The sequence below is a fragment of the Macaca thibetana genome, chromosome 15, assembly GCF_024542745.1.
Source record: "Macaca thibetana thibetana isolate TM-01 chromosome 15, ASM2454274v1, whole genome shotgun sequence".
NCBI classification, from domain to species: domain Eukaryota; kingdom Metazoa; phylum Chordata; class Mammalia; order Primates; family Cercopithecidae; genus Macaca; species Macaca thibetana.
Window position 1 is genome coordinate 80635928 of NC_065592.1, and position 18994 is coordinate 80654921.

Consider the following 18994-nt stretch of genomic DNA (forward strand, 5'->3'; position numbering starts at 1 on the left):
CCCCCCCGATTATCTCTGTGACCTCTTAGCAAGCTATCTTACTTTCCTGACGCTCATCCACCTCACCTGAAAATGGCAAAAATACCTGTCACCTGTGAAATAGGGCCGGAACCACCTACCTATTGCCACTAAAGGACGTCCCGTGTGTAAAATGCCCGACATGTGGGGCTTTCCTCAGTAGATTCCGCTTCCCCACGAGCCAAAGTCCTCCAGCCAGTTAGCGGGAAGTGCTCCTATCTCAAACACCTTTTTTTATTTTTTTATTTTTTTGAGGTCCGTTTGTAAACCGCTGCGTAGGAAGTAAGAATAAAATCTCTGTCCTCCAAGACTATTTCTCAAACTAAGAACGTTTATGAGTGTACAGGGATACTCGAAACCACAAGTTTGTGAACCTGGTAGTTTCGTGAAGGGCGGTTTATGCACTTACAGTAGAAATTTCTTACTGGAAAAGTTTGAGAAATATATTTTTAAACCTTACTGTTAAATAAAAGGGCTAGAACAAATATATGACTGTATTAAAAGTTTGAAAAAAGTTAAGAAATGTAAATACAATGGTACTGTTTCAGAGAAATAATATTCCTAGGTGTTGCTAGAGACAGGTACAGACTTGGGCCACCTCATGACCTTTTATGTAAAAATACGAACTTTTTTTTTTTTTTTTAACTTCGTAGACTGTAAGTTTATTCCCGTTTTTTGCTCGAAAGTAATTTCATAAAGGAATGGATTTTTGGCATTTCCCCAGTTATTCAGAGGCTGCTCTACTGAGAAGATGAACAAATTTCTTGTCCAAAACTATGTATTTCAAACGTGCCCCTCGGGCCTTTCCCATGTGTTGCTCACCGGTAGATCAGCTGATCATTGGAGAAAATGATCTGAAGCTCAGGAGTGAGGACTAATACCAGCAAACCTGTTGCTGAATCTAGGGATAGTTTCACTCCTATCACTGACCATTTTCCCTTTTTGAAGCACTGTTCCGTTGACTTCTATTACATTTTCCTTCTGATTTTTCCACCTGCTTCTCTGGCTTCTTTTTAAGGCTCCCTCCTCCTTCCCCCTTTGTCCATCTTTAGCTACACATCTGTGTAATTTCTATTTTGATGTCCTACAACTTAAAGCTTAACATGTCTGAAACTTCATCCGTTACCATCCCCCCAAATCCTGCTCCTGTGATCCCAACCATTTGGAATACTCTAAAAGCCTCCTGACTAATCTGGAGTCTTGTTGCCCTTTAATTTATTCCTTGCCTTAATTAGCCTTAATGATCTTTATGTCGGTCCGATTGCGTCACACCTTTCAGTGGCGTCCATATGGGTTAAAGTTCAAATTCCTTAACATGAATTACAAGGACCTGTAGGATCTGGATCTTGCCAACCTTTCCAGCCTGCCAAATTGGCCCTGCACAATGAACTAATGTTACTTCAAAGATGCCAAGTATTTTTGCCCCTTGGAATAGGTACTTTTTTACTGTGACTCCTCTGGCTAGATGTCCCTTTTAGGTTCTCCATAGCATTTCGTACATCTCCTATTGAATATGTCATCCTGTGACAGAATTGCCTCCTTATTCACTGAATTCCCCTCCATTCCCCGCTTCCCTTGATATTTCTAAGCTCTGTGAAGGCAGAGGCTGTCTTGTTCACTTTTTCACAAGGCCCAGCATAAATCTGTTACATATTAGAAACCTTGGAATGAATGAACTATGTCTTAAAGTGTTTTTCTTCATAATATGGTTAAAAAGCCCTAATAAGTCTTCTCTTAGGAGATTTCTTACGTTCACCCTTTCCTTTCAGTTTTCACATCAGTGCCATGTGAAACACTCATGTTCAGGGCCTCTGTCTCAATCTTGGACTGATTTTAAGATTTTTCTCATTGCCCAAAGTCTCTCTCTTCCATTCTATACTTCATACTTTTGTGATGTTGAGCCTCCTAAAGTACTCTAAATGTAAGCCTCCATCTCTTAAAAAGCTTTGAAAGGAATATGACCTCAAAGATATTAATACCCTAGTACTTTGTAAAATCTTCCTAGTTATAGGAAGATCTAGTTGTATACTAGAAAACAATATATTTCAGAAGACATGTATATCACCAACATGTAAAAGTTTTTAGCAGCACTGTAATAGTAAAAGACTGGAAATGATGTCTAACAAAAAAGATAAAGAAATGATATAGTCATACAATTGAACTACAATACTATGCAGTTAGGGTTTTATTTTTTTTGTCTATGAACTTTAGTGTGTATGGTTCACAAGACTCTTCTACTCAAGATTGACATATTAGGTTTCACATGCCACCTGCTGGATAGAGTTGGTATAGCTCTATGAATTTATCTTTACTGAACATTATGTCCGTTGTTGACACTACCTGCCTCTATTTCTTATTTCATAAAAAGTTTTATAGATTGTTTAAAGCATACTATAAGTAGCCATATACTCAGCCTGAATTTGCCTCTGGTTAATGTTGAAATAAAAGGTCATTATAAATAAAAGATCATTGTGTGTAAATTTTAGGAAACGTTAGGCTAGGTTGAAGAAACTTTCAACTTGTAGGAGTATTTGTAAATATTTATAAAATTGTATGTCTACATAAAGTATTTTGCAATAGGTTTCAAAGGGTGCTTTAATCTTATCCTCTAGGATGTTCTATACTGTACTTAAATAATATATGAAAAATAGCATGCAAATTCTCAAAAACATTAGGATTCTTTATATCTTTTTCATATCTTTAAAATTATTTTGAATTTTTTATTTACAAAAAATGTTTTGTAGGTGCTGGGAAGACAACACTTCTGAACTATATTTTGACAGAGCAACATAGTAAAAGAGTAGCAGTCATTTTAAATGAATTTGGGGAAGGTAAGTAAAGTTCAATAAATGTCATGTTGCAAGATTTTATGTGACTTTCTTCCTCTGGTGAGTTGATATCCCATGTTTAAAAATGAAAATGCAAGGTATTATACTGATGTGGATAGCTTTGTAAAAATTAGATTAATTTCTGTTAAGATTTATATGGGTTGAAAATACTGAAATTAGTTTTAATAAAATTTTATTTTGTGTAACTTTGGAATTCTTATTAATAGAATTAAACTAGATTTTTACATGAAATAAATGACTCCAGAAGTAAAAATCTAGACGTATGAAAAAACGGTGTTTTTTTATTTTTATTTTTATTTTTGAGATGGAGTCTCTCTGTGTCGCCAGGCTGGAGTGCAGTGGCACAGTCTCAGCTCACTGCCACCTCTGTCTCCTGGGTACAAGCGATTGTCCTGCCTCAGCCTCCGGAGTAGCTGGGATTACAGGCGCGTGCCACCACACCCAGATAATTTTTGTATTTTTAGTAGAGATGGGGTTTCACCATGTTGTCCAGGATGGTCTTGAGCTCCTGGCCTCATAATCTGCCTGCCTCGGCCTCCCAAAGTGCTGGGATTATAGGCGTGAGCTACCACGCCCAGCCAAAAAATGTTTTTTTTAGGAACTAGAAAGACACTTCTGTATGGACTTTATTGCAACTCATGAAAAATATTTGAAAATGCTTCTAAGTTTACTTTAATGTTTAATATCTGCAATGCAGTTAAAACTCAAGATTTTAAAAATAAGATAAACATATGGTCTTTATGCTCATGTATCTTAAATTATCTGTGAAAATAAGTGTGCTTAGCTTCTCAACTCAAATATTAAACTGTAGTTAAAAAAATAGTGCTAGACACAATACTTCTATTCTTTATAGGAGTTTTTCTTCATAAGTATGAATTGTAATCAAAGCTCACTTCTAGCCAAAAAACAATATCTATTAAACAATTTCTTTTAAAGCGTACTATTTTTTTCAGTTGTAAAAAGTAAAAAAGCTAGGTTTTATGAACAGGATGGGAAACCTGTTATATTCGATTTCTAGTTTTAATAAACTATAGAGAAAAGTGCTTTTTAGGCAAAAATCCTGAGATTTCTAATAACAGACTGTTTTTTTCCATCATCTTATTAAATAACCTATTGCACACTGATTACATTTATTCTTACTATTTTCTTTATTTTTTCCTGGATCATTTTCGCAATTTTATTTTTCACGGCATTCTTAACACTTTCCTTCATGTTTCATTAATGTTTTGTATGTAGTCTGAATTCTGTAGCAACCCCTTTAGAAGCTCTTTATTAATACCTAGCTGAAATATGATAAAAACTATGGAAGTGTAAAACTACTCAATTTTATGGGGGCTCATTTGCTTACTGGACTTTTAGAACTCTTCACCGTTTGGTATATTTCTTTATTAGAGGAAAAGTAAAACATTTAAAATAATTCTTATAGATAACAAGCATTTCAAATATAGTTTATTCTTTCTTAAGTAAGTATTGCTAGGAAAATATGTGAATTTAACTAAAAGTTTAATTTTTTTTTTTGTTGAGATTGGGGAGTCTCGCTCTGTCACCCAAGCTGTTGCCCAGGCTGGAGTGCAGTGGCACAGTCTTGGCTCACTGCAACCTCCGCCTCCCGGGTTCAAACAGTTCTCCTGTCGCAGCCTCCCCAGTACCTGGGACTACAGGCACCCGCCACCACGTCTGGCTAATTTCTGTATTTTTAGTAGACATGGGGTTTCCCCATGTTGGCTAGGCTGGTCTCGAACTCTTGACCTCAGATGATCTGCCCGCCTCGGCCTCCCAAAGTGCTGGAATTACAGGCGTGAGCCACGGCACCCGGCCTATCAGTTTAATTTTCTTTTTTTTTTTTTTTGGAGTCTCGCTCTGTCGCCCAGGCTGGAGTGTAGTGGTGCCAGCGATCTCAGCTCATTGCATGCTCCGTCTCCCGGGTTCACGCCATTCTCCTGCCTCAGCCTCCCAAGTAGCTGAATTTTTTGTAATTTTAGAGAGACACCATGCACCCCCCACCATGCCCGGCTAATTTTTTGTAATTTTAGTAGAGACGGGGTTTCACCATGTTATCCAGGATGATCTCCATCTCCTGACCTCGTGATCCGCCTGCCTAGTCTCGATCTCCTGACCTCGTGATCCACCCACCTCGGCCTGCTGGGATAAGTTTAAGTTTTTTTTAAATGAGCACATGATACACTGGCCAAAAACCTTCCTCAAGATGAACTAGGGGTTTTTACTCATTGGCAATATTCAGCCATTTGTCTAACAGAAACAATTTAGAAGAGTGAAAAGAAAAAGATAGATAAGGCAATCTCTTAAGAGGTTGAAGGGCATACAAAGTCCAGTATATAAAACATACTAGTTTATTTAGAAAGTTTACCCTGAACAAGAATAAAATGCCTTCAAGATAGCTACTTTATTAAGAAATGGGGGTGGCCAAGTAAGAGGCCTGAGAAGAAAGTAGGTATGTTTATCAGTTTAGGATGTGTCTTTTTAAGGGCTTAAGTCATCTTAAATAAAAGCTAAAATAGTGTACTGTAATTTAGATATCGAGACTGCATGAATAAAATGAAAAAATATGTTATAAAATTCTGTTTCTGCTTTAAGATCTCCATTACTGAGTTATCCTTATCTTTGTTTTTTGTTGGCTAATGAACATAAGGTAAAGAGTGCTGTTTGTTAATTATTCTAGGAAGTGCACTGGAGAAATCCTTAGCTGTCAGCCAAGGTGGAGAGCTCTATGAAGAGTGGCTGGAACTTAGAAACGGTTGCCTCTGCTGTTCAGTGAAGTGAGGAATGTGTTTACTATGTCTATGGTTTACTAGAAATGTTTAGATTATATTTCCAGCTTTAATTTTCTTGAGTAATTTAACTGAATTTACACAGTTTGCTTCATTGTATTTTTTAACAAATAGAAAGTTTATAGAAAACAAACTTATTAGGAAGCATTTTCTTAAAGTGTTTCTTGCTGTCTTTTCTATCTGCTCAAATGTTTTGGTCCTTTTATTGAGTTTTTATTGCTTTTGATGTCAGGGCTTATTTAATTAATCTCTAGTGCATGAAAGTCTCCTATGTAAAAAATGATTATTCTGAATTAATACGTCATTGGTCATATTTCCAAGTGTTCAACCTTATAAAAACAAAAAGTAAATGACTGTCAAAAAAGAGAAAAACCTTACATTATGTTCCACTAGTTAAGTTTCCAAGAACAGTGTCTGTTCACTAGTCTACCATAGACCCTATAAGAGTTACCCAACACATAGTAGCACTCAAGTATTTGTTGAATGAATTATAAAAATGATTGCTTGTATTGTTAATTTTGTGTATTCTAGTGAATTAAATCTCTTCGGCATCATTTACCCCCTTAGGTATTTGACTTTGTTTCAAATGTATTGGCAAGGATGAAATTATAACAGACTCTTGAACAACCAAAATGTAATCTATTAAGTATTTTCCTTCACTTTTGATAAAATAAGAAAAAAGGGAAATTAAAACCTTGTATTCTAATGCAAAATAGAATTAAGTGGTATATAATATCCGTGTCCCTTTAGCTATTATATTAAACTACTATAGTTAATAAATTTTATCATTATTTTGAATATTGGTTTTTTAAAATTTCATAAAGCTATAAAAAGATACTGACTTGGTCAGATAAAGTTTCCTCTGCTTTTAATTTTAATAAAGTATTATTATGTATATGATTTCTTTTTACCTATTATATATATGCATCTATTGTTTTCTCACTGGTAAATATGGGACAGACATTTTGTTAGGTTAGTAGTGAGTTAAATTTTCACATTCCTAAGGATACTTTTGTCTTGAGTTGTTGAATATATTTTAAAATGTGTATAATAATCACTTCAAAATATTTAGGTAATCAACTGTAAATTATGTTTTGGTATTCTCCAGGGACAATGGCCTTAGAGCCATTGAGAATTTGATGCAGAAGAAGGGGAAATTTGATTACATACTGTTAGAGACCACTGGATTAGCAGATCCTGGTAAGAAGTGAGATTATTAATAACCAGAATATATAGTTCTGTGATATATTATAAATAGATGTATTAGAGGAATATCTAAAATGAGTATTAAAGCTTTCCTTAGGGTTAAAACTTTTTTTGGTTTAAAAGAGGAAAAGTACTCGGTTGTCATCTTCTCTGGCAGATGAATGAATGCTCAGAGTACTGCTTGGTACTTTTAAGCTGTTAATAGAATTTGAAGTTTTATTGATTGACTTAGGATTATTTGTAAGAACAGAAGTTGTTAAAAATAGGACATGTAGGAAAAGCAGAGACGTTCTACCTCTGAGTACAGTTGTCCCTTGGCATCCATGGGATATTAGTTCCAGGACCTCTGAGGATACCAAAATCTATGAATGTTCAAGTCCCTTGTATAAAATGGTGTAGTATTTGCCTATAACCTATGCACATCCTCCCATATACTTTAAATCATCTGTAGATTACTTATAATACCTAATACAATGTAAGTGCTGTGTAAGTAGTTATTAGACTGCATTGATAAGGGAATCATGACAAGAAACTCTAAACTCTACTATGGAAAGCTACAGAGTCAACCTGTTTCTAACAATGGGTTTCTGTTACCTTCTTACCAAGCTCCAATTCTTGATAAAATCTGCTTATTTCCCCAAATAACTTTTAGATAAAATCTTTATTTTCAGTTTGCATAACAGTTAGTGCTTGTTCTGTGAATCTCACCCATACCATTATTATTTTTTTTTAATCTGGGTCTCTGGCATTGGGGCAATTTGTGAAACTCCATTAAAGTATTTGGGGGTAATTTACTAACAGGTCATAGTTGTCCAAAAGAAATACTGAAGTATCCTGAGGGTTCAGATGTGATCAGTGGTTATTGTACTTAAAACAATTACATAATAACATCATCCCCATGTTTACAAAGTAGTATTGAATTAGGCTATTTTGGTTCTTATAGTAGGCATGGGTTTTTCATACCTTTCTGATAAATCTGAGTGATGGTAGGACTTGGACTAATATGTTGGTGTTAAATATTATTTGAATCTGGTAAGAAAGAAAAGTATATTGTATGCTTTTTATTAGAAATAGCAAATATCAGTTTATTTCATCATAGCCAGTTTTGCCACTTTATAGACAAAAACTCGATACTTTTGAGAGAGTTTAATTAAACACCATTCAGCTTTTCAGAGGAAAAAAGAAAAACTAAAGGTCACAGAGAAAGCTTTTCTACAAAATGTAGTTATAAAAAATGTTAATGTTTCTTGCTTTTAACTTTCTTTACAATAATGATGTTATTGTTTGGGTAAAGATGGAACATTCATTGTAAAAAAAATTTAAATACCTAAAAAATACAAAGAAGAAAGTTGAAAAGTAATCATCTCACTATTGTGATATACAAATAGGGGCTGGGCATGGTGGCTCATACCTGTAATCCCAGCACTTTGGGAGGCCAAGGCAGGTGGATCCCTTGAGGCCAGGAGTTCAACACCAGCCTAGCCAACATGGTGAAATCCAATCTCTACTGAAAATGCAAAAACTAGCCAGGTGGTGTGGCACAGGCCCTAATCCCAGCTACTCAGGAGGCTAATGCACGAGAATGCTTGAAAGCTGGGAGGCGGAGGTTGCAGTGAGCCGAGATCACACCACTGCACTCCAGTCCGGGCGACAGGGCAAGACTGTCTATATATGTATATACATATATATATATACACACACACACACATACACACACACACAAGTAGGTAAATTTTATTCCGGGTATCTCTCTATGCCAGTGCTACTTGGTAGTATGTTGAATGGCCGGCAGCCTCAGCCTCAGCTGGGGGCTTGTTAGAAACGCAAATTCTTGGCCGGGCGCAGTGGCTCAAGCCTGTAATCCCAGCACTTTGGGAGGGCGAGACGGGCGGATCACGAGGTCAGGAGATTGAGACCATCCTGGCTAACACGGTGAAACCCCGTCTCTACTAAAAAATACAAAAAACTAGCTGGGCGAGGTGGTGGGCGCCTGTAGTCCCAGCTACTCAGGAGGCTGAGGCAGGAGAATGGCGTGAACCCGGGAGGCGGAGCTTGCAGTGAGCTGAGATCCGGCCACTGCACTCCAGCCTGGGCTACAGAGCGAGACTCCATCTCAAAAAAAAAAAAAAAAGAAAGAAAGAAACACAAATTCTTGACCTCCAACCCAGATCTACTGAATCTGAATCTCTAAGGGAGGGGGTCCAGCAAGCTGTTTTAATAAGCCCTTCAGGTGATTCTTATACTGTACAGCCATACCACAGGAATATTGTGGGCTTAGTTCCACATCACTACAGTAAACTGAATATCACAATAGAGTAACACACATGTTTTTGTTTCCTATTGGATATAAAAGTTATACGTTTTGGCCTGTAGTCCCAGCTACTTGGGAGGATCACTTGAGCTCAGGAGTTTCAGGCTGCAGTGAGTCGTGATTGTACCACTGCACTCCAGCCTGGATGACAGCATGAGACCCCATCTCTTTAAAAAAAAAAAAAAAAAAAAAAAAAAAGCTGTGTTTATACTATACTGTAGTCTGTTAAATGTGTAATAGAATTGTCTAAAAAACATACCTTAATTAAAAATATTTATTGCTAAAAAATGCTAACAATCATCTCAGCTTTCAGCAAGTCATAATCTTTTTGCTGGTAGAGGGTCTTGCTACAATTTAGGGTGCTGACCAATCAGGGTAGTGGTTACTGAAGGTTGGGGTGGCTGTGGCAATTTCATAAGATAATAATGCAGTTTGCTGCATTAGTTGACTCTCCCTTTCGTAAAAGATGTCTCTTTAGCACATGATGCTATTTGATAGCATTTTACCCACAGTATAACTTCCTTCAAAATTGGAGTCAGTCCTCTCAAACCCTGCTTTATCAATTAAACTCCTGTCATATTTTAAATCCTTTGTTGTCATTTTGACAGTGTTCATAGCATCTTCACCAGGAGTAGATTCCATCTCAAGAAACCACGTTTTTTTTACCCGTCCCTAAGAAACAACTTCTCATTAGTTAAAATTTTCTTATGAGATTGCAGGAATTGAGTCACATCTTCAGACTCCCCTTCTAATTCTAGTTCTTTTGCTGTTTCCATCACATCTGCAGTTATTTCTTCCACTGAAGTCTGGAATCCCTTAAAATCATCTGTGAGGGCTGGAATCATCTTTCAAACTCCTATTCATGTTGATATTTTGATCTCCCATGAATCACAAATGTTCTTAATGGCATCTAGAATGATGAATCCTTTCCAGAAGGTTTTCAATTTACTTTGCCCAGATCCATCAGAGGAATCACTGTCTATGGCAGCTATAGCCTTATGAAATATATTTCTTAAATAAGACTTGAAAGTCAAAGTTACTCCTCGATCAATGGGCTGCAGAATGGATGTTGTGTTAGCAGGCATGAAAACAACATTAATCTCCTTGTACATCTCCATCACAGCTCTTGGATGATCAGGTGCGTTGTCAATGAGCAATAATATTTTGAAGGAATCTTTTTTTTTCCTAAGCAGTAGATCTCAATGGTGGGCTTAAAATAAGCCATGCTGTAAACAGTAAACCATGCTGTAAATAGATGTGCTGTCATCTAGGCTTTATTATAGAAAACAGGCAGAGGAGATTTAGCATAATTCTTAACGGCCCTAGGATTTTCAGGATGGTAAATGACTATTGGCTTCAACTTGAAGTCACCAGCTGCTTTAGCCTCTAACAAGAGGGTCAGCCTGTCCTTTGAATCTTTGAAGCTAGGCATTGACTTCTCTTTAGCTATGAAAGTCCTAAATGGCATCTTCTTCCAAAAGGAGTCCATTTAATCTCCGTTAAAAATCTGTTGCTGGCCAGGTGCGGTGGGTCACGCCTGTAATCTCGGCACTTTGGGAAGCCGAGGTGGGCAGATCACGAGTTCAGGAGTTTGAAACCAGCCTGGCCAACATAGAGAAACCCCAGCTCTACTAAAAATACCAAAAATTAACCTGGCGTGGTGGTGGGCGCCTATAATCCCAGCTAATCGGGAGGCTGAGGCAGGAGAATGGCTTGAACCTAGGAGGCGGAAGTGGCAGTGAGCCGAGATTGAGCCATTGCACTCCAGCCTGGGCGACAGAGTGAGACTCCATCTCAAATCAATCAATCAATCAATCTGTTGCTTACTGTAGCTACTTTCATGAATGATGTTAGTAGCTACATCTTTTTAGGTAACTTACTCGAACTCCTGACCTCGTGATCCGCAGCTTCTATGTCAGCACTTGCTGCTTTCCCTTGCACTTTTATGTTATGGACATGACTTCTTTCCTTAAATCTTGTGAACCGATCTCTGCTACCTTCCAACTTTTCTTCTCCAGCTTCCTCACCTCTCTCAGCCTTCATAGAACTGAAGAGAGTTAGGGTTGATCTGAATTAGGCTTTGGCTTAAGGAATGTTGTGGCTTGTTTGATCATCTATCCAGACCACTTCATATCAGCAATAAGGCTGTTTTATTATCATTTGTGTGTTTACTGGAGTAGCACTTTTAATTTCCTTCAAGAACTTTTCCTTTGCATTCACAAGTTGGCTAACTGGCTCAAGAGACCTAGCTTTTGGCCTCTCTTGGCTTTCAACATAACTTCCACACTAAGCATGACCATTTCTAGCTCTTGATTTAAAGTGAGAAACAGGTGACTGTTCCTTTCACTTGAACACTTAGGGGCCATTGTAGTGTATTAATTGGCCTAGTTTCATGTTGATCATATTCTTTATGTTGTCATGGTTCTGTCATAATTCTTTAATTCTATGTTTTATTAGTTTTGGTGCTCATTACCAGTACTGTTGCTTCTCCATTTCTGAGTTAGTCCATCTCCTGATTGAATTTCATTGTCAGGCAATCTTTTCAAGTTATAGGTACAGCATTCTTTGGGTTCTTACACACTTCATTGATTGAAAATATTTGTCTTTTGTTTTTATATTATTTGAAGGATTACTTGGCTGGGTATAAAATTTATCAGTCACACTTTTTTCCCCCTCAACTTTGTAAATGTTGTTCCATAATCTCCTAGTGTTTGATTAGCTAGATTTCTTTGTCCAATGTTTTCTCCTTTTATTAGGAAGAATTTGTGAGTCTCTGAGTTTCAATGCTTGCTGTTTTCTTTAATGCTTAAGAATGTCTGCCTATTGCTTTCATTCCTGAAAAATAACTTGGCAGGAGGTAATTTTGTTTGGGAACACTTTCATTAGAACTTTGTGGTCACTGTTTTATTATTTTGGGACATCTAGTGTTACTGTAGAAAAGTCTGATTTTTCCCCCTCCCTCCTTGAAGGCGCTTGTTTTTTTTTGTTGTTGTTGTTGTTGTTGTTTTAAATCTAAAATGCCTGAGAGTTTTTTCTTTATTTTTGAAATTCAGTAATATAAACAAGATATATCTAAGTGTCACTTATAATCATTTTTTCCTGTTGCCCTTAGTTCTTCTAAGAACATTTTCCTTGTTTATTACCATGAATACTTTTTTTTGGTCAAATTATTGGATCCTCTACTTCATGACACCAGTTTTTTAATACTGAAATTTCTTTTGTTCTCCATATGTATTCTAATTGCTTTGATTTGTCTTTTACCTTTGCATTTACTGTGATCATCTGAAGTCTCTCTTTTTGTCAATAATTCTGTTTTCTCCAGTGTCTGTTCTGTTTTTGATATTTTAAATAAATTAATTGGTTAAGTCATTGTGTTATATAGGCTTTAAGTTTCTTTAGCACTACAAACGCATTTTCATCTTACTCTGCTTCTTCTTGCTTTTGAGCTTGTTTTTATAGGGTTGTATTGTTTTTAAGTTCTTTATTATGATGAAGTTGCTGAGAATTTTCTTTAGTTTTTTTTGGGTTATGTATCCTTCCAGCGTGGGTTCTTTGCCCCTTGTGTGCCCTATTCATTTCTTCATTTTTTGTTCTTTCTTGCCTTTTATTCCCTGTATGTGTGTGTTTCTTTTTGTCAGGCTGTAATACATATGCATACATGTTTCTTCTTGATATCAGAGAACTTATATGTGGTGCTGATGGGAAATATTTGTAATACTCCACTCTCCTTACCCAAGTTTATTTTTCTCCTGAACCCTAGTTTGAAAGCTATATATTGTTGGAGTGGAGGGAAAGAGAAGGGAAAAGTGGTGATTGAGAGAGCCAGATGGGGCAATGTGGCTTTTAGGCTCTGCTCTCTTGAAGTACCGAGTATTTCCCTCTTGGTTCTACCCAACTGCTTATGAATAAAATTCCTATGCCTTGTATGGGGACATCATTCGGCCTCAGACCTCTCATTTCTGTTTGCTCTGAGCCCTAGAATTGACCTGACCTTCTCCTTCCCAAAGCATGGAGATGGTTAAAACTTACTCTGGGCATTTTTTTGTTGACTTTTCCCTGTATTGCTTATTCATTCCTTGGCTCTACTTTTTGCCATTTTGGAATGTATTTCTGGTAAGTGTTTAGGATTTTGTAAACTATTTCCCTACAACCTCTTATTGGAGGTCGGGGTAGAGTTGGGAATGACCATCAATCACACATAACTTTGTTTCTTATTTTGACTATCAGGCTTCAAAATTTTTGGCAGGCCCTTTTATATTTGGTTGCTGCTAATAAAATGTTGGCCTTTTTGTTTTATTTTTTATTTTTATTTTTTGTTTTATTAGATTTTGAAGAAGGGAGATTCTAAAATCTAGTTCAGGTTTTCTCAACGTCAGCACAAATAACTTTGGGTTGGATAATTATTTGTTGTGAGGAGGTTGCCCTGTGCAGAGTAGGATATTTAACAACATCCCTGGCTTCTACCCGCTAGATGCCAGTAGTATTCCCCTAGTTAAGACAACCAAAAACATCTTCAGACATTGCGAAATATTCCCTGGGGAGAAAAGCACCCTGGTTTGAGAGCCATTGATCAATTTTGTTCATTCATCTTTACTCCTGCTCCTAAATACCTACATCCAAATTTTAAGTAGATCTTTCTTGTATAGTCTGGCAAGTATTATATCAAAGATAAATACCAGTTTTACAATAAAGCATTAATACACTCTTACACTTCAACTTAAGAGGCAAATATTAACAGTAGGATTTATGAACTATTTATTAGAATAAAAATCAATGAATTTTTTAGAATTACAAAATGATTTATGTGTGTTAGATATTTTACTGAGTGAAAAAAAATAATGCTTTTTTAAATGACTTATTGTTTGGAGTAATGATATAGTAGATTTAATTCTTCCCCCTCATTAATTAAAATCGTGTTTTAGTCAAGAAAGTGAACAAAATTCTTGTTGGCAATTCAGTTGTTTCCCGTTTCGGAGACTGACACTCTCCAGTTCTCAGTTAAATAATTGTCATGGTAAAGTAATTTCCTTGAAAAGAACGGACATTGATTCAGCCCCTGTTACTCGCAAATCCTATTTGAGTCAAATTGGAAAACTATTAAGTTTTTGGGAAAAAAATCAATAGGTATCAGGAAACCATTAGATCTTGTGGCCCTTGCTATATCTTGCATGAGTAATCACTGTAAACAGCTGACAGGTATTTCATTGTTGACACAGAGTGATGCTTGAGGGACCACATCTTGTCAGAGTAGGTGGACAGCTTTAGACATTGGAATGAGTTTGGTTATCCTTGTTTTTCTCCTACACTCATTCTTTTAGACAGCCCTGTCACTAACTGGGCCTATGATGCTTTGAAAAATTACATACTTTCCTTGCTGTCAGTTTTCTTTTTCTTGTGTTATGGCATACTAATCAGGGTATGTGGTTTGGTACTGAACCAGTTTCTGTCAAAAACAAGTTTTAATTTATTATTTAGGAATAGTTTTTCCTCAGACCCAGGTTTTTATACAGTACTAAATAAATAGTGTGAGAAATAATTAGTAATGCCATAGAGTATATAATTTTACTTCTAGTTCTACACAGATTACAAGTAAATTTTTTTTGGACAAGTGATTTTGGAATTATCTATATTTTGTTTTCCTTTTCCTTTAGAGTGATAATTCACTGTTTATGATCTGAATGATTATCATATTAAAGAGATGAGAAAATAAAAATAAGTCTGATGTGCACAAAGCCATACTGCTCAAATTGTTTGATAATATCTGTTATTATTATGGCATCGGTAGAAGAATGATGTTTTGTTTATATGTGGTAAAAGTTAGTCTTTTTTAAAGGAAATAACAAGAGGGATAGAAATGGAATGGGTATAAATAGTAAAAGGTTCTATCGCTATAATTCCCTTTTGCTAGAAATAGTTAAAGTTTCTATCACTATAATTTCCATAAGAAGATATATGTGTTTACCTGTTAATTTCATCAGGGCAAATTAAAACATGGATAGAATCATGTTTCTCAATGTTAAGAAATATTTTTATTTGATGAATATTATATATTTTCAGGTGCAGTGGCTTCTATGTTTTGGGTTGATGCTGAATTAGGGAGTGATATTTATCTTGATGGTAAGTTAAAAAACAATTTTCTTTTTTCTTGTTTTTTTTTGAGACAGAGTCTTGCTTTGTTTCCCAGACTGGAGTGCAGTGGCATGATCTCAGCTCGCTGCTACCTCTGCCTCCCGGATTCAAGCAATTCTCCTGCCTCAGCCTCCCGAGTAGCTGGCGCGCCATTGTGCCTGGCTAATTTTTGGATTTTTAGTAGAGACGGGGTTTCACCATGTTCGCCTGACTGGTCTTGAACTCCTGACCTCAGGTGATCCGCCAGCCTCGGCCTCCCAAAGTGCTGGGATTACAGGCGTGAGCCAACACACCCTGCCTCTTTGTTTTTAAGAAAAATCTTTATGGTTAAGCTTATTGTTGTTCATTCATATTATAACTTTAATTCCTTGCATTGTTGTTCTTTTCACACTTTAGTTTAATGATGAAGTCTTTGTTCATATAGATTAAAAACCCCCAGACAGTGGTGGAACTGGATGTCACTCAACTCCCAATTTAGTGCTTCTGCTAAGGTTTTCTTTAAAAAAAAAAAAAAAGGATTTTCTGTATCCTCTGTTGTTTGATTTCTGTACTTACTATAATGTTAGAGTCTTTTATTTTAATCTGCCAGGCAATATGAAGATCATATTTTTGCTCTTATTTTCTCTTGAAGATAAGAATTAAATACTCCTCCCTTACTTTATTTACCTTAACACTTTTGGGCAGTCTACTTTATAAACTTATAAATGATATGCCTTCATTTAAAATAGAAGCTTTCTTAGTTAAGCAACTATGTTTTCTCCCTTTCTCTTTCCCTTTTTCACGTTTTTAAAAACCAGTCTTTTTCTTACTTTTTCAAAACTAAGAACCATTAAGAAATTTAAGAATTATTAAATGGGCCCCATCATTGAGCTCTAATATATATGGCGTGTAACTGGTTGAATTCCTTAGGCATAATTAAACTCATTCTGTTGTTATCAGCATGTATTCAGAGATTGCTAAATGAATCGGTAGTCTGGAAGCTTAGGCATATGTTATGTAAAACATTTTTATGAGTTGGATTTGGATTTGGTGAGAGATGTTAGGAATGATATCCTAAGATGTCTCATTATTTAGGCAATAATTTAAATGTTAAGAAAATCTTGATTTTGATTATGTGAAAATAAACTAGAAATAACCTGTCTTAAGTACTTATCACATTTGACCATGTTATGAAATTTGACTTATATTTTGGATTGTAAGCTTTCTCAGTGCCAAGGAAATCTTATTTTCATATTTATTTAATTTAAAATTTTTATGTGTTTGATATCTTCTCTAGTGCCTTAAAATAATTCTAGCCACTCAGTACATATTTGAAATGCATTGACTTATTACTGGAATTTAGTTAAATGGCAGCACTGGCAAGAGAAAAACAGCACATTGTTTTATTGAGTAGCATTTGTGAACTGAAATAGGTTAGTTTTAATTTTCATTCTCAAGTATGGTTGCACAAATATTAATAAACACTTTTTTTAAAAAAAGTGATTAAAATGTTTTTTCCTTTGTAGGTATCATAACTATTGTGGATTCAAAATATGGGTTAAAAGTAAGTTGAAAGATTGCTATGAGTGGCTCATTGTTGAGAGCTAGGAATATGGGGGTTGATTGTTTAATTTTCTTTATGTTTGTATCTGAAATTTTCTTTAACAAAAACCTTCTTCAAAAATATACCCTGAACAATAGGTGAAATTTGTGTTTTAATTACTAGTTCCTGTTAAATATTTCTTGTCTATTACTCTGAGTTTGATTTGGTGATAAAATTTGGAATTATAATTTGTAATAAGCATATGGGGTTAGGATAGAGTTTAGTATATATAACTCTTCACAAGGATTCAACCCCAATATTGATAAGTTTTTCTGTTCCATAGAAGAAACTGAGATTGATAAAGCATCTGAGATCTTATTTTTCTTGTTAAATTGCTATTAAACATACACAGGAAATGAGTTTTTTAAAAATATTGAAGACCTAGGTGATGGGTTAATAGGTGCAGCAAACCACCATGGCACACGTTTACGTATGTAACAAACCTGCATATCCTGAACATGTACCCTGGAACTTAAAATTTAAAAACTACATATTGAAGAAAATTAGGATATATACGTAGGATTAGTAAGAAGACTCTGTCCATTAAAAGGCATCTTGCATCGCTTCTTGGTCTTTTGGCTAAGATCAAGTGTAAAAGACATCCTGCTATGAATGTTTTTGTTAACTTCTAAGGTCCTTAAATGCATTTAAATGAAGTTTAATTTATAAAATGCATTTAGTAAGATCTTTAAAAGTATGTCGTTACATACAGTAAAATGATATTTCTCAACTCCCCGAGTGAAATACCACTTAAGGCAGAAGAGAATGAAATTATCCCACCCACTGACTTGGTCCAATCTGAGCATATGGATAGGGCCCAAAGCAGTAATTTCTTAGAAGTTTAAATTCAGTGTTTAAAAATTTGTGTCTGTTTTGTATCCAACCTCATAATGTATCTGAACGTGTTAATTTTTTTTTTTTTTTTTGGATACAGAGTCTCACTCTGTTGCCCAGGCTGGAGTACAGTGGCACAATCTTGGCTCACTGCAACTTCCACCTGCCAGGTTCAAGCGATTCCGTTGTTTCAGCCTCCTGAGTAACTGGGTTTACAGGTGCATGCCATCACATCCAGCTAATTTTGTATTTTTAGTACAGATGGGATTTTACCATGTTGACCAGCCTGGTCATGAACTCCTGACCTCAAGTGATCCACCCGCCTCAGCCTCCCAAAGTGCTGGGATTACAGGCGTGAGCCACTGAGCCTGGCCTGAACTTGTTAATGTTTAAGTTTGCTTTCTTTCCCCAAATCTTTGCTGAAATTATGCTTTCAGGGGATATGTCAGGTTTGTCAAATAGTTACCAATACCTCTTCACTGGGCCTTCTCTCCCTCGTTGATAGAGTGCCCTAATTTGAAAAGCTTGGAAGACAACTTTTTTAGAGTTTAAAATCTCAATTTATGAATTTATGAATATAATGTAAGAATCAAAGAATGATCCCAAATACAGTATTACAGTTTCACTCAGAAAAATTCCAATGACTGTTGGAAATCATATTTCTTGCAAAATGCTTATGGAGGTAGCAAAAACCCCCAAATTATTCATTTTGAGTGTTTATTATAGACATGTTTGAATCTATCTCTTCCATAAATTTATTACAAAATATGATATACCTATGTGACAGATAACTGCTAAGACTTTTTTTATAGACTTAGAATGCCATGCTGAAAGTCAAACTGTTTATGTATTTTATGATTATAGGAATAATTATGTATGTATAGTTGAGTCTGGAAAAGAATTAAATAGAATCTATTATCAGCATGATAGAGGCCAAAAAAACAAAGCAACATTCTGAATAATGCAAACACAGTAAACTTTTAACCTCCTGCCACCTTGATAAAACCTCTTAAATTATTAAATCAATATACCTACACAAAACTGACACACTGTCAGGATAATGGAAACTTTAGATTTTCTAAGTCGGATGCCAGATAAATAACTTTGCCTTGATGTAAAGAATTTTCCAACTTGTCCAATTCCTCTGGTTGCAAAGCTTGACCTCAGTAGCTGCTTGTGATTCAGAGAATTCTGAGGCAGTACAAGTAATGACACTTGGATAATGGGCAGCAATTTAAGAATGTCATGCTTCACAGAGCCAGCCCATCACAAGTAA

The 18994-nt window shown here is 35.7% G+C and overlaps 1 protein-coding gene across 7 annotated transcripts in view; it reads left to right on the forward strand.

The window, feature by feature from the left end:
• Positions 1-18994, forward strand: part of LOC126937902 (putative COBW domain-containing protein 7) — a 952477-nt gene that overhangs the window by 899652 nt on the left and 33831 nt on the right. For 6 of the 7 annotated variants that reach the window (XM_050761753.1, XM_050761754.1, XM_050761755.1 and 3 more), the window contains 5 exons: positions 2763-2849; positions 5548-5644; positions 6765-6856; positions 15231-15290; positions 16808-16845. In XM_050761753.1, the coding sequence (XP_050617710.1) occupies positions 2763-2849; positions 5548-5644; positions 6765-6856; positions 15231-15290; positions 16808-16845 (374 nt within the window). Of the gene's footprint in view, positions 1-2762; positions 2850-5547; positions 5645-6764; positions 6857-15230; positions 15291-16807; positions 16846-18994 lie in introns of those variants that run through there. The other variant, XM_050761759.1, reaches the window with a different exon arrangement.